This window comes from Drosophila nasuta, chromosome 2L (assembly GCF_023558535.2).
Source record: "Drosophila nasuta strain 15112-1781.00 chromosome 2L, ASM2355853v1, whole genome shotgun sequence".
NCBI classification, from domain to species: Eukaryota; Metazoa; Arthropoda; class Insecta; order Diptera; family Drosophilidae; genus Drosophila; species Drosophila nasuta.
Genome location: NC_083455.1, coordinates 13,541,252 through 13,566,889, shown reverse-complemented (window position 1 = coordinate 13,566,889; position 25,638 = coordinate 13,541,252). Strand labels below are relative to the sequence as shown.

Below are 25,638 nucleotides of genomic sequence, written 5' to 3'. Positions count from 1 at the left end.
TTGTGAAATGTTCTTAACTTAAAAGCAGATGACATGGCCATTGTCAACGGAACTCGTTTCTATTCTGAAATCGGATAGCTCTTTTGTCTGTGTCTTCGAGCAAATTGTTTCGTTGTCCAAATATTTCTCGTATAATTTAATAATAAAAGTCATTTAAAGTCGTGTTTTGTGTAGGCCCCAAAATGATCGTGTTCTTGGCTTTGTTCGCAGTCAATTGACATATTAAGTTACCGATGGAGATTTGGTTGTTAATCTGCTATTTTTAGTCGATAGTTTTAGATAATTAAGTCAACTTGAAAAGACGCCTGTCGCAACTGATTGATTGACTTTATCTCTTCTTAGTTCGTTCCTTATCAACACTTTGCCTTCACTCCAGATCTTTCTCTCTCTCTTCGACTCTCTGTCGATGCTATGTTTGGCTATCTTGATGCAGCGAACGCATAAAATGCGACTATCTTATGCCACACAAAACAAGCCAAGCCAAGAGACGACGATGGCATTAAACACGTTTTAGCTGCATTTCACGTAGGCCGCAGCGTTATCTTTATTGATGCATTTGCTTGCAGGCAACTTGCTTCCTGCTCTGCTCTGCTCTCTGTCGTCTAAACACGCTAGCTGGAGTCCAACTTGAAATGAGAATTATTTGATTTGATATTTTTTTTTTTTGTTGATTGTGCATTTAACAAACACAGCATTTTATTAGCTTAATTAAAAAATTCTTGTTTAAATACATTTTTGTAAAAGATTAAATCGCAATAATAATAAACTATTTGCATGCCAAGCCATGTACATATTTGCATAGTCAATATAAATATTTTACGTTTTAATATCCAAATAAATTTATTGATTTGTGTAAAATTAATTAATTAGAAATGCAATAACACTTTCTGTTATACCCTTTGAATATGCAATCTACATAATTCAGCAAAGAGCAAATGTATTAAAGAGAACCGAATTGAACTCATGACTGCAGCATTATTAACAAGTAAGTAACAATGTTATTAAATTTCCAATTAATTAAATTTATAATATAGAAATTTTATTTATTGCAGATCCTGAAAAAACGACGACTATGAATCGAGCGAGAATTCATAATACTTATATTTAAGCTTAATTATTTGCAGATGTACCTTTTGCTGAAAATTAGCTTACTTAATATTTTGAGAATAAGAATACTTGTTTTCAAAATCGATGGGATATCAATGTTGCCCGCCTGGTTTAATCGTATGTTTAAACCTAGAAGCTCTATAAAGGTGCTCAAATTTACATTTTATTTAAGCTCTACCTCAGCCATATCCTTAAGGATTTCGAAAGGAGATACTATTTTGTAATCATAACACAAAGGGCTATCAAATTGCATTAAAACGTTTTCCATTTTGTATTAAAAATTTTTCGAAAAAATTTCAAAGGGGGAGGCATGGAAAATAGGCCAAAAATTCAAAAAGTCCTTGTAACTCAGCCATTTGAAGGACTATCGGGATGTCCTTTGGCACACAGATAGTACTAATCAAACTAAGTAGGATCGTAAAATCAAAAGGACGAATATCCTGCCAGCAGCAAAGTTACATGGACTTTTTTGAAAACAAAAAATTGCTTATATCTCCGCCATATCCAGTCCGATTCTGGCAATATAGGTGTCTATCAACTCGAATTGAAAAGGCCTATCATCGTGGCAAAGGACATCCAAATCGTCCTTGTAGTTCTCGAGATATCCTGCATTTTGTGAATTTCGTAGTTTTCTCTGTTCTTTGAAAATGTGTAAGGATATGCCCGAGATAAAGACATTTTTTATCAAAGGATACGATATTTTTAACTTTATATTTATGGGCTATTTGATAGATTATTCTTATATCCTATGGTGCACAGATTTTTTATAATATATCGAAGTGAACTATAGACTGATGAAAGGACATTCTATTTTTTAATTTCCAGCTATTTCGTGCTCCTTTGCCAATAAATTTTTTTTACTGCCGTTTGCATTTGAAGAATCTAAGTATAATTTATTTTTAACTTTATATTGCTGGGCTATAGCTTGGATATATTCGTAATGATCTTGGCGATTAACATGTCGTCTAACTCATCTTGGCATAGACTATTGAAGGATCAAAGGACATTCCATTCGTCCTGCTTGTCCTTCATTTTTAATTGAAATTGTGTTTTGCTGTTTGCCATAGAAATAATACATACAACATGAAAGTTCAGTTTAACAAAGCTTACAATTTATTAACGTATAAAAAGTTAGATTTTAGTAAGAGTGATTAACATTCGTTCTTAGTGAATCTGGTTACAATTTTGTATTAAAAGCCATTTATAAATATGACTAATTTAAGTTGATATGTGAAGTATCCAATAGATTAGCCTCGTTTATTGTATACGCCTGCAGCCCGCCCGTATGAAGCGTTTTGTGGGTCGTTGCAGACAGTCGACAGTCACCTACATGAAACAAATGTGTCAAGAGTGTGATTAACCAAAGTTGTTCTGGAGAAGTGCTCTCAATAAAACTTACCACTTGGTTGTTATTGAGGTTTGCTCGGTCAGTGTCAATGCTGCCATCCAATAAGAGAGTCGACGTCATCTTCAGCAGCTGCTCCTAAACCGTTGATAAATGCTGGCTGGCAAATCAATCATGCGGCTGCTTAAGCTGGCAAACTGACAAACTGGCAACTGCTGCAGCTGTGTTTAGTTGTGTATCTTCTTCGTTTCTTGTTTGTCATTTCAGTTGTAGCTTGTCGCATTGCAATGTCACCCGCATGCATTAAAAATTATCGTAACCAAACTCACTTGTGGAGGGAAAAGAAGTTGATCAAATATTCGTATAATTTGATTAATAGTAGAGGAAGTGCAAAACCTGGTCAGTGTGTAAAATGAATAATTTATGCTATAAAATGCAAATCAAAATTAATTACATTGGAAAACATTTTCCACTGATTACGAGCTCATCAATTTGTAATGAGCAGCAGGCTGTGAGCTGGAAAATAAGAAATTTTTGCCTACGCATATTTAAAATATATAATGCTGAAAAATATACATATATATGTTATGGTTATTTATGTGAATTATTCAATAAGCTGTAAATTAAAATCAATAGATTAATTATTATAATTATTATTCGGCTGCTCCTCCAATATCCAGAATCGAGAATCCAGTATTCCATCCAAACCAAAACCAAACTACAACAAAAGCAAGTCACAGCGCCTGTGAAAGATAAACAGAACAGAAGAGAAAATACCAAAGGAAGCTGCCGGAATCAGGCGAGCCACATTATGTATGTATGTAATGGGGAGGTGTGTGTATTGGGGATTTGTTGAACGACGACGACGCCGCCATTGGGGAGTTGCTAATAAAGTGAAGTCACACTGCAACGACTAGCAGATACTCAGTATTGAAGTTGGATAACTGAAGCATACCTCTTAGGAGCACAGCAAACGTGTGCAGGGTATGCAGAAAAAAGAGTGCTAAAATGTATTTTGAAAAGGTTAAAAGAGAGAGGAAGAGGGAGGGAGTTGCAGCAGAAAATAAAAGAAAACATAAAAGAAAAATATAGAGAAAAGCTGAAGCTAAAGCTCAGCAGAGTACACGGACCCGAGTCAGGTGAAAATGGATTCTGAAAATTGGGTTAATTGATGCTTAGTGTGTGTGTGTTTTGCCTGAGAGAGTGTGTGAGTGTTAAGTATATAAGAGCCGAGTGGGGCGGTTGGGCGTGGTTATTTAGCTAAAAGTGGCTAATAGTTTTTTGCCCAGCCAACAGAACAGAACGCAAGCGGAAGCGGAAGTCGGAAATGCGCACAAGAAATTTCAACCACACTCACACACATAAACTCTTCTCTGCTTTTGTGTATATGTATTTAATTGGGGCTAAAATGGCGGCGTCACCTCAACATTTAAGAGTTAGGGAAGCAGAGCTGCTGCTGTTGCTGTTGCTCTACATGTAATTAGCATTAAACCATTTTGTCGAATTATACACACCGGGACTGCCCAGATCCGTGAGATTGGCATTGAGGGCGCCAGGCGGCAATCCTGGCCCAGCTGCTGCTGCACCACCGCCACCGCCACCTCCAGCTCCACTTGCTGCACTTGCACCTCCTGCTGCACCAGCTGATGGTGATGGTCCATTGCTGTTGCCACTGCCACTGCTGCTGCTGGTTGCTGCCGCACCGAGGAGCATCAAGAGGAGCAGGAGCAAATGCAGCATCGATAATCTAAGCGGCGATGACCTCATTTTGCAATTTGGTATTTTTGCTATGTGTTTGTTGTATTCCAGCAACGGCAGCATCAACATGTTCCATTTGTTGTTGCTTATCCGTGCGGCTCTGTTGGCGCCAATTGTGAATGCTCTGCAAATGAAAGCAAAAATAAAACCAGTTGAAAATGCGTTAAAGGATTTCACGTATTGATTTTTGCTCTCTCTCTCTGTGTTATTGTGGAAAAGTTTTCAAAACGTTTCGATTGCTCTGGCGACACTTTAGTCCCCCCGAAAAGTATCTTGCGGATGCACAACTTCTTGTTCTGCAAATGACACTTTGAAATGTTTCGCTTGGCTTACTGACACTTTAGGTGAACTTCTTAGCATAGTTTTTTTTGTGTGCACAAAAGTATCTCGCGTTGCTTCAATCAATATTTCTCACTCTTTTTTTTTGTGCAAATGTATCTTTCACTGTCACCGACTGCGTTGCGTCTATAAATTGCATTTTTGGCACGTAAATTTCGCAGCATTTTTATGCAGTACACGCGGCGTCATTGTCATTAAACACTCACGAATCGCGACACACCCACAGACAAAGAAAAAAAAGGTAAATGTATCTTGCCGATACAATTGCAGAAATTGCATTTATTTTCGCGATTGCTTTGCTACGTTTTTGCTGTTGTTGTTGCGTTGACTTGACGGCTTTTTAAATTGTATCTCACAGATACGACTGGAGCTTTAAATTATCGATTTTGTATGTTGTTGTTTTTTATGTTTTAGCTTGGTTTATAACATTGCGCTACGCTTCCTGCCACCTTTTAAGCATTGTCGTCGCTCCTTGTTACTGTTGTTGTTGTTGCTGTTGTATGTTGCTTTGCTCCTTGTTCGAGTTGTATCTTTGTTTATATTTATGCATTGCACTTGCGCCCAACTGGCTCTGTTGTCTGCTGTTTTGTTACATTTATAAATGGTTTACAGCACATGTGGCACACACACACATTCTTCGACACACACACACACGCACAGCTGTGGCTACAATTTGTAACTGTAGCGCATTTATAAATGTGGCTGCTACTCCGCTGCTCTTGAGAGTCCTTCTTGGTTCACACTCCGTTCACAATCTTCTCCCTCTTTGTGCTGTTGTGCTGTTGCCTTCTGCCAATGTTTACACGCTCAACAACTTTTTGTTGGTCGTCAACAAACCATCATCAAGCAAGCAAGCAAGTAAGCAAGCGTCTTATCAGCGTTGCTGTTGTTGTTGTTGTTGTTGTTGGTCCTGCGGTTCCTTTTCGATATGGTTATACGACTGTATTTGATTTGTGTGTGAGTGTGTGTGCACTGCTTCCCCTTTTTTTCCTTCTTTCGTTTCCTTTTGAGAAAACGTGCTCACATGCGCTTCTCTTGAATTTTCAGCGTCTCTCGCGCTTTTGTGTTGTTTCAGTCAATTGACGCATTTTAAAAACGCATAAAATTGCTTTATGTTTGCCTTTCCATTTCGGCTTTTCCCTCAGCTTCTTCTTTTTGTTTCGCTTTTCCACCCTCGCTTATCCGCATCGCATCGCGACGCGTCAATTTATGCAAAAGGCGCCGGTCTTGATGATGCATATGACAAGCAAAACGCTTCTGGGCCAAGAAGCAAACTGCAGCTGCAAGTCAATTCTTCCTTCTTCAGTTCCTCCTTCTTCTTCTTGCGAGTTCTCTCTCTCTTTCTTTCTGAGTGTGTCTCCTTTGTCTTCCCGCGGTTAAGTATCTGTAAGTGGTGCATAAGTGGAGAAGAAAATGTTATTGATGATTTATTTGCATTTGGCATTGATATATGCTAATGTTTCTTTTTGTCCCTGCCTGTCTGTCTGTCTGTCCGTCTTGTGTCTCTGTCTGCCTCAGGTCTCTCTCGTCTGCTTTCTTTTCTTAATCTAACTGTGAACACCAAAAAAAAAAAGGTTGTGGAAAGGAATTTGTTATCTTTTGGCTGTTCGAATTGAATGTGTTTTTCAATTTTTCATGCACGCTCTCAGCTCAGGAAAATTATTATGGCATTTTCAAGTCATTTTTATTTGCATTTCGTGATTTCGTATAGACAGATAAGCCAAACAACACAGAGACGCAGATGAACCAACCGAAGCAGAACACTGAACCAAAAAAAACGATTCATTCGTTACGGAATGCTGTGTGTTGTCTCTCGTTTTTTCTGTCTGTCTGTGACAACTCTCAAATATTTGATTTAATTCCCTGACATACAATTAATCACTCTGCACCTTTTACGAGCTAAAAAGTCCCAAAGAGTCGAGGCAAAAACACAAAACAGATACGAACCCGTTGTGCCTAAGGCAAAGACTTCTAGAGAAGTTGCTCATAGTTGATGGTTGCGTTTATTTGTTTATAATTAAATATTATTTGGCAGCCCAAATGAGACAGCCAAAGAGCAACCGGAATGGCATTTATCAGTCATTCAGTCAGTCAGTCATTCATTCTCCCAACTTCTTCACCCAACTAGTTTCGTTTCATTTCAGTTTTGTTCGCTTTTTGTTGCTTTGTTTTTAATGAGTTACAAATTTGGTTTTTCAGTTGTTTAATGGCTGACAGCATTATAGATTAGTGACCGAAAGTTTTTCTAGTTCGCTGCCCCTCGATTCTGATCTATCTCCATCTCTCTCTTCAGTCTGGGAACTGTTTTGGCTGGCGGCAATTTTTTTGTGTGTTTTTTTTTGGTGTTGTCGTCTGTTGTCTGGCTACTTGGAGGGTCTCTGTGACTGCGTCTCGTTTCTCGCTAATGTGTTGCAGCTCTTTATGTGTGTGTGTGTCTGTTTTTTTTTGGGCTAATAGCCCGACAACAGCCGACACTGCCTGCCTCTAAGCCAAGTGGCCCATTACAACAAATTCTCTTCTCCTCTCCTTAGTCTGTTTTTGTTAATTTTTGCTCGTTAGAAATGTTAGTTTATGTGACATTGGTAAAAGTTATCAGCTAAATAGCTGCCTTGATTAGGCACGAAAGTCAAAAGCAATTTGCTCTAGGCTAACAGAGTTTAGAATAAATGAAACTAGCAAAGAGATTGATTGATAGATATAGTCGAAAACTAGAGCAATATATGAGTGTCTATTTAGAAGTATTATTTTGAAATCTTCTCTAAAGAGACAAATTTACAAAACTGTAGCAGAAATGTAAAATTTCTAAAATTAATAAATTTGTATATTAAATGAAAATTATAGTTTAAAGTTGAATATCTAAGGAGATTTTTTGTTTTAAATTTTGTGCAATAAAAAATCATTTTACTACAAAAATAACTGCCTTGATTAGACATGAAAGTCAAAAGCAATTTGCTCTAGGCTAACAGAGTTTAAAATAAATGGAACTAGCGATAAGCTGGACAAAAAAAATGATTGATTTATGTAGTCTAAAACTAGAGCTGTTTGCTGTTTTATCTTAACTATTTCACTGAAGAGCAAAACTTACAAAACTGTACAAAAAATGTAAGATTTCTAAACTGAATAAACTTCAAAATTTCTGTGCTCACATTCTTAGAATATAATTGAATATCTTATGAGATTTCTTGTGCTTAAATTTTGTGCATAGCAAAGACAATAAATTTGTTATACGAAGAATAACAATCTTTATAGAGTTTTCATACTTGACTTACTAATTACTAAAAGAATCAATTCAGTAGGCTCTTCAGAACATTTCATAAATTCTTCAAAATCAAATGGTCTAAGCAATGAAAATCTGCTTAAGAAAGAAGTGTGATTTCATCAAAAGCAATTTCTGAGACATTTTTATACCCGCTACCCATAGGGTAGAAGGGTATTATAACTTTGTGCCGGCAGGAAATGTATGTAACAGGTAGAAGGAGGCATCTCCGACCCTATAAAGTATATATATTCTTGATCAGCGTCAACAGCCGAGACGATATAGCCATGTCCGTCTGTCCGTCTGTCCGTCTGTGTGTCTGTCCGTCCGTCCGTATGAACACCTAGATCTCAGAGACTATAAGAGATAGAGCTATAATTTTTTTTCGACAACATTTGTTATGTTTGCACGCAGATCAAGTTTATTTCAAATTTTTGCCACGCCCACTTCCGCCCCCGCAAAACAAAAAAATCGAATAACAAGCGTAATTTTAAAGCTAGAGTTCCGAATTTTGGTATATATAATAACTACTATAGTAGTTATGATTTCTGAAAATTTGGTTGCGATCAGATAAAAATTGTCGAAGTTATAAAAGAAATATTTTTGTATGGGCAAAAACGCCTACTTACTAGGGGTCTTAGTTGCTTTGGCTGACAATCTGGTATATTGTGCCGTCTATGGTATATTTTGAATGCGGTACTATGTCGATATACCAAATATACCATTTGGTATATTTTTAGTATTTTTGCAGTATATTCGGTATATTTTGAGAAAATACCGCAAATTATATTTATTTTATTCAAAATGGGTAGCGGGTATCTCACAGTCGAGTACACTCGACTGTAGCTTTCTTACTTGTTGTTTATTATTTGTGTCAGCAAATGCAAATTTCAATAGAAATAAGTAAATTTAAGAAAGTGAAATTCGTCCAAAGTTGCCACAAAACCATAAAATATATATATAGAGAGAGAGAGATAACAAATACTTATAGTGCTCAGTTCTCAGTTGGAATTAATTATTATGCTCAATTTATGGCTGGCACTTAAGTTGCCATATACTCATATATGGAAAAGCCTTTTTGGTGGCAGCAGGATCAAGAAATAAAGATGAAGCCACACTCATTTTGTGTGTGTGTATGAAGCCAAGAATAACCTGCATCTGTTGTGCTTAATTTAGCACTTTACTTAGCATTAACATTGAAGCAAAGCAAAACACACACACACATACCTTACACCACACACACACACAGACACAGACACACACAGAGAAATACACTCAAACTGAGACAGGGCAATGTTTAGCATATTGATAAGTTTAACCATATGGAGTTGAGTTTTTCGTCGTGTGTGTGTTTGTGTTTGCCTCTAAAAGCTTGCCACATGCCCCATTAAAAATTCATATGCTCAAACTGTCAAGCAGCGGCAACGAAAGGAGGGGCAAGGAAAGGAAAGGAAGGCATTTGAATTTCAAGTGCGCAGCCGTTAAAAGTGTCAAATTGGCAAAATGACGACAGTTGATGAACAGAAATACACTCTAAACAAATGCAAACAAAAACAATGGCAAAAACGCCAAAACGCCAAAGCAAACTTTGACGCCTTTTTCAACACACACACACACACACATACTTATGTTCAGGAGAGTTCATAAGAAATTGATATCATTTATCAAACTGACGCACACACAGCGAACAAGGCAAAGCCAAACGCGAATCGAGCGTATATTTAGAAACTTTGGCAAATGAGGTGGCCAGGAGAAAGAGGAGGAGGAGGAGAGCGGGGACACATAAATTATGCGCATGGGAACTGGGCGGGGGGCGTGGCACACGCCAAATTGAATTGAATCAAATAAGTAAGCAGCCGACTGGGGCCACAAAAGTAGTTCATTAAAGAAGCTCGACGGCATTTGCATAAAACTCCCAAAAACAACAGCAGCAGGAAAAAAACACACACACTTTGAGCATGCCAGACTTGGTGTTACCCTGTTTGATTAATTAGTAACCAATATTTGATTGCTTGACCAAATTTAAGCCTCACTTTGTGCCACACTCTCAAAAAATTTGGCATTCAATGCGCCACTTTAGCCCACTTTTAAATGGCTACAGGGTATTACATAACAACAATAAAAGAAGAGCCAGAGAAAAAGACCAATAAAAACATTGAGCAATAATCAACAGTGAAAAAATGTCCGAATATCCTATGAAAAACAAGCGAAAGAAAAAATGTAAATTAAAATAAACAAAGTGGGGGCGCCTCCTCCACAGAAAAAAACCCGAAAAAAAAGGAAAAACTGGAAAAGAAATCAAAAACAATTTCCACTTGCCAAAACTTCAGAAGTCAGCAACATGCAACATGAATATCAAAATCCGAACAGTAAAAAATAAAATACGGTATAAATTGTATGTAGTACAAGTGAAGGGGGAGGAGGAGAAAGGGGAGGCAGAGAGCACCAAAGCCGGGATCGATTCAGTCGAGAGTCGAGTGTAGTGCTTTGTACTCGGTATTTGTATTTCATGGAACGAGTGCAGCAAATCAATGCGCCCACCAACCAACAACATCAACAACAACAACAACAACAACAACATCGACAACAACAAGATGAGCGGCAACAACAAAATTGTTTGTGGGGTACGTAAACTATGCGCCGCGTGTCAGGGCCAAATTCTGGGAAAGAGCTTCTCACATACAGCCCACTTGGTAATAAAAAATATTTTCAATAATAAAGTGTATTAAGTTGTGAAGTGCACACACAGATACACATTTACAATCACGCACACACACACACACACGCTTCGAGTTGACTGCAAGTGAAAATAAATGAAATGTGAACCAAATGGGAAAAGCTTCGAAAAGCAATAAGAGTGAATATTTTTTATATGCTACACAAAAAAAAAAAAAGAAAACAAAAGAAAATATAACCAAAAAAAAACGAATGCATAAAAATGTAAGAACTTCTGTGTATGTGTGTGTGTGTGTGTTTGTATGCTGCGTGTAAATATAAATATTTTTTTCCATACACATATAGAAGAGCAAAATTGCGAGTATTGGCCTTAAATACCCTGTAATTAAGGACATTGCAAAAAAAGTGATTGCAACTTCTTAAATTTAAAATATTTTTAAAATTGGGAAATTTTTGCTGAATGGTTTTTTTTAATATATCTTTCTTTTAATACAAAGATATTTATAATTAAATTAAATGACTTTAGGTGCAAAATTTATATGAATTTTGAATAAAATAGCAAAATATTTCAAGTGAAATTCCTATTTATGAAGCTAATTGTTATTCTATATAAAATGACCTGACTTTCACTATTAAAACTGAATCAAAGGACAGTCAAAATTAGAATTTCTAGGAATTAAAAAGTGAAATAGAAAAATGTAGTATTAAGTGTAAAATCTTTACAGATACTCAAGAATGAATTAGTTTCAAATATTCACAAAATAATACTAGATTCTAATATTAAAGCAAATACCAATACTCAAGATTGAATAAAATCTTAAAAAATAATACTAAATGTTAATAATAAATATAGTAAATAAATACTCAAGGGTGAAAAGGTTTTGAATCTTTGCAAAATAAAACTAAATTCATATACTAAAAACACCAAATAACAAATGCAAGGATGAACAGGTATCGATCGTCAGAAAATAATACTAAATATTAACAATAAAAAATACAAAACATAAAATCTCAAAGATGAAACGGAGTTAAATTTTCACAAAACAATACTAAATACTAATACTGAAAAATACCAAAAAGTCCAGAATGAAAGTGTATTGAATTTTCACAAAATAATACTAAATACTAATACTAAAAAATACCAAAATTCAAACAGGTGTCGAATCTTCTACTAAATTCGAATACTAAAAAAATACCAAGTTTTGTCAGACAATAGTCAATTAAAAGTGCTCTCTTTGTAGGGTATCTCCTTGCCTGTTTACTGTGCACTACATCACTTTTGTTTATTACTGTGTAACTGTGTATCTGTATCTATAGATGTTACTGCTGTTGTTGTTGTTATTGTTGTTGTTACTGTTGTAGCTGTATCCGTAGCTGTTTCTACGAATATGAAACGAACGCATGAATGTGTCAATGGCTCAAAACGATTTATACAGCATATTAAATTCTGACATCAATGTTTGCTCGTATGCATTGTATGCACACTCACACATACACATGTACAAATATATACATATATATGAAAAGTAATAAAAAGAGAGCGTACAACATTCGCCCATCTCTTTCGCACCACTCGTTTGTATCGTTTCGTCTCTCTCCGTGCGCTGTGTCAACAAAAAGCTGAAAAATGTTCGTAATGAAATCAAATAAAGTGTATTCGACTGTGACATTGCAACAGTTAAAGCAATAGCCGGGGCAACAACACAACTCGGTGCCTCAGCATCGCAATCTAATAGATTTATTTATACAATTTTTAACAGTAAACGAAATGACAGTTTGAAGCACTGCACAACAACAACACAACAACAAACACTCATTTAAGTTTCTTAGATTTCTCGCAAAAGAATTTGTTGCGTTGAACTTTTGAGCTGCGATTGAAGTGCAGCTTGTCGTGTGCTCTACTCTCTAATATACCCTGTAAAATGGCATAGAGAGAGAGAGAGGGTTGAGAGAACATAAAATAAAGAAAAAGTCATGTTTTTTAATACCTTTGGTGTGTCAATAGCGAAAGAAGCTTTAACTTTTGAATAAATCAGGAATAAATAATAAATACGTTCCATATTATAGTTTCCTCTTTCTTGTAATACTTTTCATACTACATTTTCCTCTTCTGTAGAATTGAATTGTAGTATATTTAACTTACAGGGTATCTGTAAGTCTATACTCGTTGCACTCCCAACTTTTGTTTGCTGCTTATTGTTGTATTGCGTTGTTTCACATTTAAAGAGATTACATGAAATTGAAGTAGTTCGAAGGGCTTTACTCAGCTGCTTCGTTTGTATGTTGCATGACCTGAGGCCATTGTTTGTGTGGTCGCCACCAGCAGCAACAGCAACAGCAACAGCAACAATAACAACAGCAAGAGCAAAGAACTGAAGCGAATTGGATTTGCCTTGTAGCCTCCCAGTTGATGGATTGCCTGGGATTAGGGCACAGCACATTGTACACATGTAGAACCCAACTACAATATAGAACCATATATATGTAGAAGGCGGAATGAATGCGCCAAGGGACATTCCACAGCCAGCAAAGAGTGCAAAGAGAGCTTGGCGGGAAAACAGCGTGAAAATAACATTGTAATGGAAAAGGTGTTGCTTTAGGTAAATATGAAAATCTAATGGTTGAAATTAAGCAAATTTGCACAGTTTGTTGATCAAGAGCACGAAACGTTCGCGAGTTCACGAATTTGTTACGAATTTGTGTGCCAAGACTCGATTAAAATAACAAATAGGTTTTTTTGCTCAAGAAATGTAGCGTAAGAAAATATCAATAGTAATAACATTATTATCGGTGAAATACATGACGAACTATTTGTTTGAAATTAGAGTTGAATGTTTTAATGAAAATGCAACCTTTGATTTAATAAGTAAAAACAGACTAGTATGCAAATTTAATATGCATTTGATTCACACTCAATAATAACAATAGAAAATATAATATAGCCAGAAAAATGATGTGAGAAATTCTAGTTTTCCTTGACACACATTATATAAAATAATTGTCAATTTCTGTCTGTCCACAATTTGTTAATTTGTTCTTAAGACATTTTTTTTTTAAATTTTATTAAAGTGTTTGCAAAAATATGAATTTTCCTTTTCGAAATCTGTCAAATGTCAAATGCAGCAGCATTTTTCGTTTTAGCTAGTTTAAAATTTGCTTCATATTTACTAATGGCATTTCAATGTCAATTCAATGTATGTATTTCTTTTAATTAACAACAGAGTTTCCTACACACAAAATGCATTGTTGTCATCAGTATTTCCTTAAGTTTTGTATTGTTTGTATTGTTTTCTAAAATTGCTTAAAATATATATTTGATTTATTAATGGTATTTTTACAGCAAAACTAAGTCTCTTCAAAAGAGTTGTGTTCTTTCTTTCTACGACTCAAACACAATTGTTATATAACTAACTGAAACTCTAAAATAGAATTATATTTTTCTCGAGTATTTGCCTTACTATTCAATTTTAGTCATTTTTAAAACACAATTGTGATATAACTTTTGCTAGCATAAATCTTGCAATTTCTCTGCCATTTCAGCAGTTGATTCAATGGAAAAAAAAATCAACTGCAAATCAGCTGGCAGATATCTATTCAATTTCCGTTAAGTTGGCAGCATCTCAAAGCAGCAGCAGACTAAAGCAATGTTCAGTTGCATTTCCCATTCTATTTGACATATCAAAGAGAGAACGTTTGCTGACCCAACTGAGGGTTACACATCATGTTATCCCTTTCTTTCGCTCGCTGCTTTGGGTGTGTGGGTGAATGGAACGCATGCATTCGAAATAACAACCGCAAATTTGCAATTCCCTCTCTCGCTTCTTGCTAAGAAATTTCGTCACATGAGGGGCGGGGGCGGTGAGATGAGTTGAGCTGCCATGGAACATGAATTTGTGGCAGAGAAATTAGCGAAACGCGTTCGTCTATGCAAACAGCATAGAGCAGGCATGCCTTATAGACTTACACACACACACACACTCACACACACTGGTGGAGTATATGCTAATTAAAGGTCCTAACTGGGTCACAAGACACGGGCCTGAAATGTAGGCGCAGATGACACACGGCACACATTCAGAAAGCGCCTGCGAACAAACGCCATTTGCAGGCTGGCCTTTTGGCTCTTTGGAGTTTGCCCATGGAGAGCTATCAATCTTGCGCATAGCCAAACATAATTTATAACTGAACTACACACATACCTAGTTGAGTGTTAAGGCGTGGCAAGTGCAGGGAGAAAGGGTGAGGTGGAGGCTGCTTTTAATGAGCCGCCAAAGCGTGAAAAAGCGCAACGATGCCGCCTCTTGTGCCTGCGCTTTTGGCTTTGCAGCTGATAATTATGAATGGAGCCAACTGTAAATCAACACAAAACAAACTCAACCCACACACAAACACACACACACATACACTCAAGCACATTCAGTGAAGTGAAGTCTATGGAGGGAGAGCAATGGCCATTGAGCTGTCAGCTGCACAAAGTTGTGCAGCGCGGGGGACGCAAAAGCGGAGGGGAGGTCGCATCGCTGATGCGGCAGCTACACCCAAAAAGTTACGCCCCCCACACACACACACACCAACACACACATAGACAGGTAAGCAGCTTAATCGAGGTGCCCCGAACTGAATGCACAACAGTTCCAAGCTCAACTCTGTGGCTCTCTGTCGTTATCATTAGTTGCATCTTAGAGGCACTCAGCCGCTCTCAAAAGCTTTCAGGCCAGGACAGACTCTGTGCACCAATATAAACAGCAAGTGCATGACAGAGCGAGAGAGGGAGATAGAGAAAAGATATATAAGTAAGGTCAAGGGGAAGCCAACGGAACGAACGACAGCTGAGGGAAGAAGAACTAACCTGGAATTTTATAATTTATTGCCTTGACGATAGTGGAACAAATCTATTAAAATGCGCATATTAAGCCAAAAGCAGCTTAAGTAAATTACGCGCTTATAAAAAATACAAAAAAAAAGAAGAGAAGAGACAACAAAAAGTATAAAAGTAAGAACAGAGAAGGCAGATAAGGTCGCTCCACTCGATGCTAAAACAAAAGCCGTTCGAAGACTGTTCGAATTGCTTAATGAAGCACTAAACTTCATCAAAGAAATACTACAACAAAAAAAAAAAATAAAATAATGAAGAAAGGATGGCAGAATATTAAGAACTATGCTAACTGAAATACTCTTAAAAGTAAAACTCTCAAAGTTCTGAAATGAATAATAGAACATACTACTATTGTAAGTAGAAAATGAATTCTAAACAATAAATCAGATTCCATCGGAAATTTACACAAATTATGAATAAATACTTCATTTAGAATTGTTTAGAACTTATTCCTATTCTTAGTATATTTGCAATCTTAAATGCCGAAACATTTTATTTAAATAGCTTATTATTCTTGCACGCTTCACTTAAGTTTGCTATTATTTGATTAAAAGTGAGTCATTTCGAAACATAAACTTAAATACATTAAAAGAGAATACACTTTTAAACAAACTACAAAATTCTTAATATTTTTAGAAAAATATATAAAAAACTAAAATAGTTTTAGAAAAATATAAAAATAAATAAATACATTATTTTACTAATCATATAACAAAAATTTGAGAAAATGAATGCATTTTTCTGTACCTTTTATTTACAACTTTTAATATTTTATTTTTTCCACAAATGGAATCTTTCATAAAAATTACTCATTCAATCTTTCATCGCCAGAAATGTAAAAGAGCTATAAAAAACTTGACGAACATTTTTTTACATTCTCTTCACTTTCGACCAAGTTGATCGCATAGTTAAACTACTCATAAAAAAGAGCAGAAGCACACACACACACACACACACATAAATATGCTTGGCGGTTGCACAGATTAACAGAATGGAGCGGACAATAAAATTAAAGTTTGTAAGGCGATAAAAATAAAAAATAAATTAACAACAAAGGGCTGAAAAAAGAGCAATCACAGCTTCAACGGCAGCAGCAACAACAACAACAACGAGAAAAAGAAAATAAATAATCAGTAAAGCCATAAATAATTAGTGGAGCTGCACGTTAAAATCATATTGTGGCAGCCAAGAGCGAGAGCGAGAGAGAGAGAGAGAGAGAGAGAGAGAGAGAGAGAGAGAGAGATAGAGACGTGGAGGAATGGCCTAAAAGTCCAAGTTGAGATTGGCTCAGAAAATTGCTTAATTAGTCACGGTTCCATCGGGAACTCGATTGTAATATGCGTAAATAATATATAAAATATGTGGCAAAAAAAAAAAAATACAGAAATCGAGAAGAAAATAAAGAAGAAGAAACAATGCAAAACAAATCGTATGATAAACGTTTGAGAAATTACAAAAGATTTTTGTTGTTGTTGGTGTTGTTGTTTATGTTGCTTTTATGGGGAGCTTTGGCTTGTTTCGCATTTTTCCGCCTTTGTGTGCCGCGCAGTTCTTTATTAATTTACGTATTCTCCCCCTCTACCCCCTCCCCTTGCCCCTTCCTCCTCCTCTCTGCCTCTGCTGACTGGGCGTTCCATTTTTGTACCTGGGCGTCAGTTTATTTATGGCTTTGCATTTATTAAAAAAAATATATACATACATATATATTTATATATGTATGTATTTCCAGAGCGTCTGCGTTGAATTCAGTTTTGCGTAACAGGTTGGCGTGTATGTTGAGGTGTGTGTGTGTGTGTGTGTTTGTGTATTGTTGTTGTACTATTATTTAATATCAATTAGGGCCCTTAAATGTGCCAGCTGATTTCAAAATAACGACACGCATTCCAGTTCGAGGGGGGGAAGAGGAAGAGGGGGGGGAAAGCTAACAAATGACAGCAATTAGAACAATATGGCAATGCGGCAATATTCCAATTTCAACGCTTTCCAATTTATGTGCGGTCAATTTGAAATACGCTACTCGACACACACACACACACACACACACACACACAGATGTATGGCACGAGGGCAAGTCGAATCGGCATCGAAATTTATATATTGATAAATGATCAATGCTAAAGAGCTTTCGACCCACGTACATACATATATATTTCTCCATCCAGAGATCGTCAAAGAAACAATAAAACAAAAACAAGAAATACAAATTGTGTGTGGCAATTGCCAGACAATTGATCTGTGACACATTTGCGATGCCTGCTGCAAAGATTACTCAAGAGTTTCTTTTTATAGAAGTGAGATAGATACTTTGTGTTCAGCCTGAGATACTTTTGAAAGGATAGTCAGCAAAAACTTGCGAGCTGGAAATTAACACTATAAAACCTAACGTTTAACTGCACACTAATGGACTAATCTTTAAATTATCATAACTCTGTTTATTCGATTTTTTTTCCAAATTCCAACTCTTTCCATATTTGTCTCGCAGCATTCCCTTTCAAAAATCAATTTTTCGCCGCAAAAATCACACGCTTAGCATCACAATGCGTATTTTGTGATGGTAATATGCCGAAAAACAGAAACTGAATAATATCCCAAGCCACAATCTAAACACTAATGGCACACAAACACAATGCAAATCACATTCTAACCATATTATTATAAATTAGATTGCAAATCATTTTTCATAACCAAAATAGAAAAAAAAAATGCCGATAAATATTCAAATAAAAAACAGATAAATTATGCTTAGCTTGTTGATATTTAAATGCTCTTTTGCCAAAGATTATTTTCAGATATTAGCAGAGCATTTGAAAGTGGCAAAAAGATGAATGAAATGTGTGTTTACTAAGATTATAGATAGTTGTGAAGATAGTTATAGAATTTGCTAATTATGTATAGATATAGTAGGAATAACTATAGTTAGTGAAATTAATAAGTTTAAAATAAAGTTTCTTTTCAAGTACTAAGATAAAAATAAATAAACACATATTTTATATATAAATAAAGTTTAATATTGTAAAAAATATTCTCTTTAAGAAATTATAATATCTTCTCTATTCATTTAAAAGTGGCAAAAAGATGAATGAAATGTGTTAACTAAGAATACAGATTGTTGTAGAGTCGGACATTATTAAGAATATAGATAGAGAAGTATTTGCAGACAAAGATATGATGTTTAAAAATAGTTTCTCTTATTTCTAGACGTCCTTTGGCCAAAAATATTGAAGTTTGAGCACTTTAAAGTGAACTGAATAAATAGATTTTTGTAGAGAAATACTCTTAGAGATTAAATAATAATAATATTTAATATATAATTATGCTCTTAAAGAAAGTTAAGTATCATCTCTATTCATTTGAAAGTGGCAAAAAGATTAATGAAATATGTTTGCTATAATCTATAATCTTAGATTGTTGCAGAGACAATCAAAGACATTACTAAAAATGTGTGGATAAATAAATATGTGTAGTAATAAATTTAACATAAAGTTTCCCTCATTATAATAAATGTTCTAGGTGCTCTTTGCTCAAGAATATTGAAGTTTCATCACTGAATAAATAGATTGATGTAGAGAGAGAGAATTGAACAAAATACTATTTATATAAAAGAATATCTGCAGTTAACGAAATTAATAAGTTTCAACAAAGTTTCTCTTATTTCAATAAATATTCTCTTCAAGAAAACTAAATTTATTCGAATTTATGTTTTGTAAAATATTCAATTATAAATAACAATTTCAAGGCCTACGCTTTCTATCAGTTGTAATTCTAGCTATGCCCACTTTGAGGTAGTGTATCAGAAAAAGTCGAATCATTTCACATAATAAATAGTGCAGAAAATGTTCCACTAATTTGCGGCCTAACTAATTAATGGCGTTTGTTGGTCAGAGATTCGTTGTTCAAATAAAATGCGAAACCGTCAAAAATGTTGTTGCCTTTCTATTATAGTTGATAGGCATTTTTCATAATAAATAAAATTGATTGAACTCTAATTATGATTTTTATATTATTTTCCGGTTCGCTGAATTGTTGCCGCATTACCAAATAAATTCTTCACTCGCAGAGGGTTATATACTATAGATAATATATCGAATTGGTTGCGGCTCATTGAGGATATTCTGTGGCAGAGGCATGTGAAAAACAGTTTGAACGAAAAATTTTATGCTGCCCACTAATTGACAATTAAGCAGGAAATAGTTGGGCAACAACAACAACAAGGAGAGCTAAATTGAATGATTGATAAAAGCGATTCGATGTCTCTACTGTTGAGGGGTAGGAGGAGGAGGAGGAGGCGTGGCACAGACACTGCTGGGAAATTCCTCAACTTTTGCTGGCAAAAAAAAAAAGAGAAAAGGAGAAAAACTAAGCGGCTAACTGATTTTGCGAGGCAAAAGTTTTAACTTATTAAAACTGCACTTGCCACCAGAGCCAGAGAACATGCCACGCTGCCACCCCGTAGCATAGCGCATGCCTCATGCCTCGTGCCGCATGCCGCAACTCTTCAACAGAGGCGCTCAAGTATGTTGAACACGCGTCAAGTTCCTGAGGCAAAGTTTTGCGTCAACTTTTGGTATAACCTCCTCCCGCCTCCGCCGCCCCCTTCATCAGCAGCCTGCAGGACGGCAAAGGTGAGCGCTCAGACTTCATTGGAGTGTTTTTGGACGCAGTCTATGGAGCACTTTAGCGTCGCGTTTGCTCGTCATTGACAATGCACGCCAGACGCAACAGCAACAACAACAACACCGACAACAACAACAACAATAATTCTAATTAAAGTTTTCAATTTGAAGTTTGGCTTCGCCTCCCAAAAACTGTTATCAGGCAACAGCAACGCAGCTTCGACAGAATAGAAAACAAAGCAGCAGCTGGAGAGAAGAGGAGAGAAGAGGCAAAGCCAAAGGCAGAGTTAGAGGCAACAATGCACACTGGCTGGTAAACACAATAGAAACGCACAATGCACACAGAGAGAACAGAATAGAATAGACAAGCCTCATAGAAGGGAGAGCGAGACAGCAGGAGTCGAAAAAGGAGAGGGAGAGAGAGCTTTGTTGTAGTCGCCACATAAGAGGCCAGGCTATGTGTAATCTAATAACAAATAACTTCGGAAGTATTAATCATATTCCATGCATGTGCGTGAGTGTCTGTCTATGTGTGTGTGTGTGTGGGAGTGCGTGTGTATGTGTGGCTACTAATTATAAATTTCAATTGTGCACAGACTGCGCTTTATTACATGAAACTCTCCATCCACAAAAAAAAACAAAGAGCGAGTGTGGGAGGGAGACTTCAGCTTAATGGAGCCTATCAAGCGTGCCAAAGCCGACCGAAAATTCAGTATTCAGTATTCAGAGCAGTCTATTGAAGCATATCTGGCAACTATGAATCATACAATAGAATAGATGATAAATGCCACAGGCTCTAGGCAACAACACAGCAACAGCAACAGCAACAGCGTCCATCTCTCTGTCTGTCCGTCTGTCTGCCTGGCTCACCGTCTGATAATCATAATCAGCATAATAATGCACTTACACAAACATGGGCTGCCCGCTTTTTGGTGGTTATCAGTCTGCGGATTTTTATACCAACAACAACATCAACAACAACAACAGCCAGAAACAAACAAGTACAATATAAAATAGCAGCATCAACCGATGTGCGCGAGTTGGCAAACTAAACAGAATTAATAAACCACACATGAAATACACTGTACAAAAAATTACCATAAAAAAAATTTACTTTATCAAAGATTTTCAAGAGAAGAATTTAAAAAAATCAAATGAGATTCTAGTGTTAAAAGCTGCGTAAATCTTGTCAGCACAAAACGTACTTAAATAAATGATTATGTAGAGGAAATTGCTCATTTTGCAGATTTCATATTTCTTAGTATTTTCATCAACAAACAAAATAAGAAGTAAGAAACATTCGAGTGTGCTAGACTGTGAGATATCTCGCTACCCATTGTGAATAAAGGCAAAATAGTGAGGAATTATTCTAAAAATATACTAAACAATGTAATAATATTTACCGAAAATCACATTTGGTATATCGAAATACCATAGAGGTCAAAATATACTAGATTGTGAGTCAAAGCAGTTGACGTTTTCTACAATACAAAACTATTTCTAAAATAACTTTTAAAATTTGTATCCTATCGCAATCCAATTCTCATAAATACTAATATTTGCCGAAAGCCACATTTGGTATATCGATTAAGTACTACATTCGAAATATACCATAGAGGTCAAAATATACTAAATTATCAGCCAAAGCAGTTGACGTATTGCTTAAATAACTTTTAAAATTTGTATCAAATTCTCATAAATACTATAGTTATTCTTGTTTATACCAAAACTCGTGACTCTAGCTTCATACATATATGTATTTCATATTTCCTATTATTTCAAAGTTAAAAAAAAAAATGATTGCATAGTAAAATGCTACTAAATAATCAAACTGGATAAGCTTTAATTTTTAAATGATTGTAAATTGAATTGAAGTTCAATAAAAAAGTGCAAATTTTCTCAGTGTATTTGCATACAGCTGAATTGAGAACGCAGCGGGGAGAATTGAGTGTATGAGAAGCCTTTTTGCATGCATGTATATGCCGTCAAGCTGCAGCCAAAATGATTAAAAGCATTCGCCAAAATGAAGGCAATACACACATACAAATCCACACACACACACATACATGCAGCGTTGACAACACAAAACACCAGTTTCCCCCCCACTCTTCTGTCAATTCGTACTCTCTATATGTAGCTGCCCATGGCATCATCTCTAGGAGGAGCAGGCAAACGACAAATCAATATTTGTTATTTTTGTATGCATGGATTGTGGGCGTGTCTGGCAGAGTGGTGAAGAGAGGCAGAGGGGGTGGGCGGAATTGCGGGCAGACGCATGACGCCGACGCCCTGTCGGAATAATCATCAGCATCTTTGACGCCGCACGCATATTAAATAAACTTTAGTCAAGAGCAGGCAATGTATAGAGACATAGAGAAAACAGAGAGATGATGAGCGTGAGAGTGTGAGAGAGAGGGAGGGGGAGGAAAAGAGGGCGACAGATTTGAGCAGTCGATACACTAAGCGAAAAGCAATAGACACCGGGCTAAGCCAATGAGTATGCCATCAAGTATCTCATAGATACTTTCGCCGCACTGCGGGTAAAATGCATAAATTAGTCGACGACATTGTCAAAATTTTGCGAGGCGAAGACTGTTTAAGAATATGGGAATTTTTGCTGGGATTTAAGTCTGGCTGAGATTTCTCTGTGCGTCTGTGTGTGTGTCTTTGAGTGGAGAGAGTAAAGAAAATGGAAGTTGCCTTGTGTGTGTTAGAGTTTTGTAATTAAGCACAAAGTTTTATGTTTGTTGTTCGCGTGGATTGAGCGCAATTAAATGCAGGTAACATGGGATTGTCGCAAGATTGCCCAAGCTGAAAGACGAAAGCTAGCGACCTTTATTGTTCCTATCGCAAATCTTTGATGTTGTGTCGAAATATTTGGAATAACTTTAGGAACATGATTTGAAGTAACTCATTGTTGAAATGACAAAGCTTAATATTATTTCAGAAACAACATTTTGAATACATTAAAATGCTATATAAAAACTCTTAAATTAATATTATACTCAACGATTTTAAAGACTTAAGAATGAATTGAATAAACTCCATCCAGAAAACATTTTGAATATATTCAAATTCTATATAAACTCCTTAATTAATATTATACTCATCATTTTTAAAGACTTAAGAATGAGTTGAATAAAATCCAACTTATATTATTATACAAAATTTCTTACATTTGGTATTTTTTTATACCCGCTACCCATAGGGTAGAAGGGTATTATAACTTTGTGCCGGCAGGAAATGTATGTAACAGGTAGAAGGAGGCATCTCCGACCCTATAAAGTATATATATTCTTGATCAGCATCAATAGCCGAGACGATCTAGCCATGTCCGTCTGTCCGTCTGTGTGTCTGTATGTCTGTGTGTCTGTCCGTCTGTCCGTCTGTCCGTATGAAACACTGGATCTCAGAGACTATAAGAGATAGAGCTATAATTTTTTTTCGACAGCATTTGTTATGTTTGCACGCAGATCAAGTTTGTTTCAAATTTTTGCCACGCCCACTTCCGCCCCGCAAATCAAAAAATCGAATAACAAGTGTAATTTTAAAGCTAGAGCTACGAATTTTGGTATATACAATAATTACTGTAGAAGTTATGATTCCTGAAAATTTGGTTGCGATCAGATAAAAATTGTCGAAGTTATTTAGGAAATACTTTTGTATGGGAAAAACGCCTACTTACTAGGGGTCTTAGTTACTTTGGCTGACAATCTGGTATATTGAGCCGTCTATGGTATATTTTGAATGCGGTACTATATTGATATACCAAACATATCATTTGGTATATTTTTAGTATTTTTTTAAAAGTATTTTCGGTATATTTTCAAAATGATACCGCAATATTTTGCCTTTATTAAAAATGGGTAGCGGGTATCTCACAGTCGAGCACACTCGACTGTAACTTTCTTACTTGTTTTTATTTTGAAGCTAGTTTACTATATGCATTAAATATGCAAAGATTGCTTTCATACTTTAATCATAAGTTTAAATAAAAGCTTAAAAAAGCTTGATTTTATGCTATAAAGTTTTTACTTGTACTGAGTTTCTTTTCAATAATTTAGATATATACAAAATGCGTATGCTGTTGAATAACGTTTCTGAAACTTGAGACTAGTGCTTTATTCAATTTTAATTTTTTATGCTGCTGTATTCAGTGTTAATGATGATATGACTCTGATGTTAGCACTGGATGAGTTTCCTTATAATGTGTTGGTACTAAATTACTTGAACTGGTTCAATAATTACCATAAATGAACAAAAATGAAAAAAATCTACAACCAAACTATTGTAATTGAAGCTTAAAATTATCCTAAAGGTATGCAATGAATTTGCTACTCTCAATAACTAGAAATTAAATCCACTTCTAGTCAAATGAACTTTATTACGATTACCTAAGCGAAGTCGTTTTGCAAGTTGCAAGTTGCAACTGCTGTTTGCAGTGTTGTCGATGGAGCCCTTGATTAACGAAACTTGTAGTGCTGGCAACATCAATTAGAGGGCTTGGCAAGTCTTAGTTGGCTTGGCTAAACAGCAACAAGTGAAGCTGCCACTCATAATGTGCAGTGTAGAAAACGTATATGTGTATGTGTGTGTATCTATGTGAATGCGAGATACAACGAACAAGTGCAAACCAAAAACTGATAATGATTGTGGCCTGCGGGGCCAGTGGACCAAAAAGCGATGGCAATAACTGGCGCCAGCTAGCAAACACACACAAACGAACAAACATATATGCATTTTGGGCATAGAGATAGAGAAAGAGAGAGAGAGAGGGGATGGGGTAGATAGAATACTGTGGTGGTGTAACAGAGATTTTAGATTTCATGTGCATATTAAAAGCCAAAGCCAGGCCAAAATCAAACGACATTGCCCGCCATAGACAAACACATTTCCATGTGCTGCAAATGCAGCACAAATGGCAGTTGTTGAGTGGCAGCCATAGCACTATAGAGATGGGGCCTGGGGGCAAATGGGGGCGTGGCAGGCAACGGCAATAGCAGCATCATCATTAAATATCATTAACACAGCAACGAACAAGCAAAGCAGCGCAGCCAAACAGTCAAAAGCAGCATCCGAGCAAAAACAACAAACAGGAGGAGCAACAACAACAACAACAACAACAATTTGGTGATATCATTAACAAGCGAAGCAAAGGCAGCGCAATTGCAAACGGAATCGCAATAACACACAGCAGCAAAAGCAACAGCAACAAACAACAACTGCAGAAAGGAAGCAAAAGTGTATACAAAATGTTTTTAATTAAACGCTTCCCCTTTAGTCGCATCATCAGTGGCGACAACGACAATGTTAGAGACAGAGACAGAGACAGACAATGTGTGCGACAGAGACGCAGATGCAGAGATTGTGCGCCTTGCGAGTTTCTTCTCCCTCTCCCTTCCCATCTCCCCTCTGTCTGTCTGTCTAAGTCCCTTCTTGCCGCCTTTGATTCATTTCAATTTTTACTCTCGCTTCGGCATTATTGTCTCTTTCTCTCTCTCTCTCTCTCTGTGTTACCAACTTTGTAACGTTTCTCGGAAACTGCTTCAACTTTGCCTTGAGAAAAAAAGTTTAAAACCAGTATCTGCTATAACCGATATAAATATATATAGCCTAAGTGTCTTTGTAATGCTTCTCATAAACCACTCAAGTTCTCAAGGACTGCAAT

At 36.2% G+C, this 25,638-nt stretch overlaps 1 protein-coding gene across 1 annotated transcript in view; it reads right to left on the bottom strand.

Annotated features, from left to right (window-relative positions):
• Positions 1-2,230: 2,230 nt before the first annotated feature.
• LOC132786539 (uncharacterized PPE family protein PPE69) overlaps positions 2,231-25,638 on the bottom strand; it is a 95,041-nt gene continuing 71,633 nt past the window's right edge. The window contains exons 3-4 of the mRNA XM_060793090.1: positions 2,507-4,334; positions 2,231-2,433 (exon numbers count right to left, since the gene is read on the bottom strand). Of these exons, the coding sequence (XP_060649073.1) occupies positions 3,923-4,334 (412 nt within the window). The 3' untranslated portion in view covers positions 2,231-2,433; positions 2,507-3,922. The remainder of the gene's footprint in view (positions 2,434-2,506; positions 4,335-25,638) is intronic.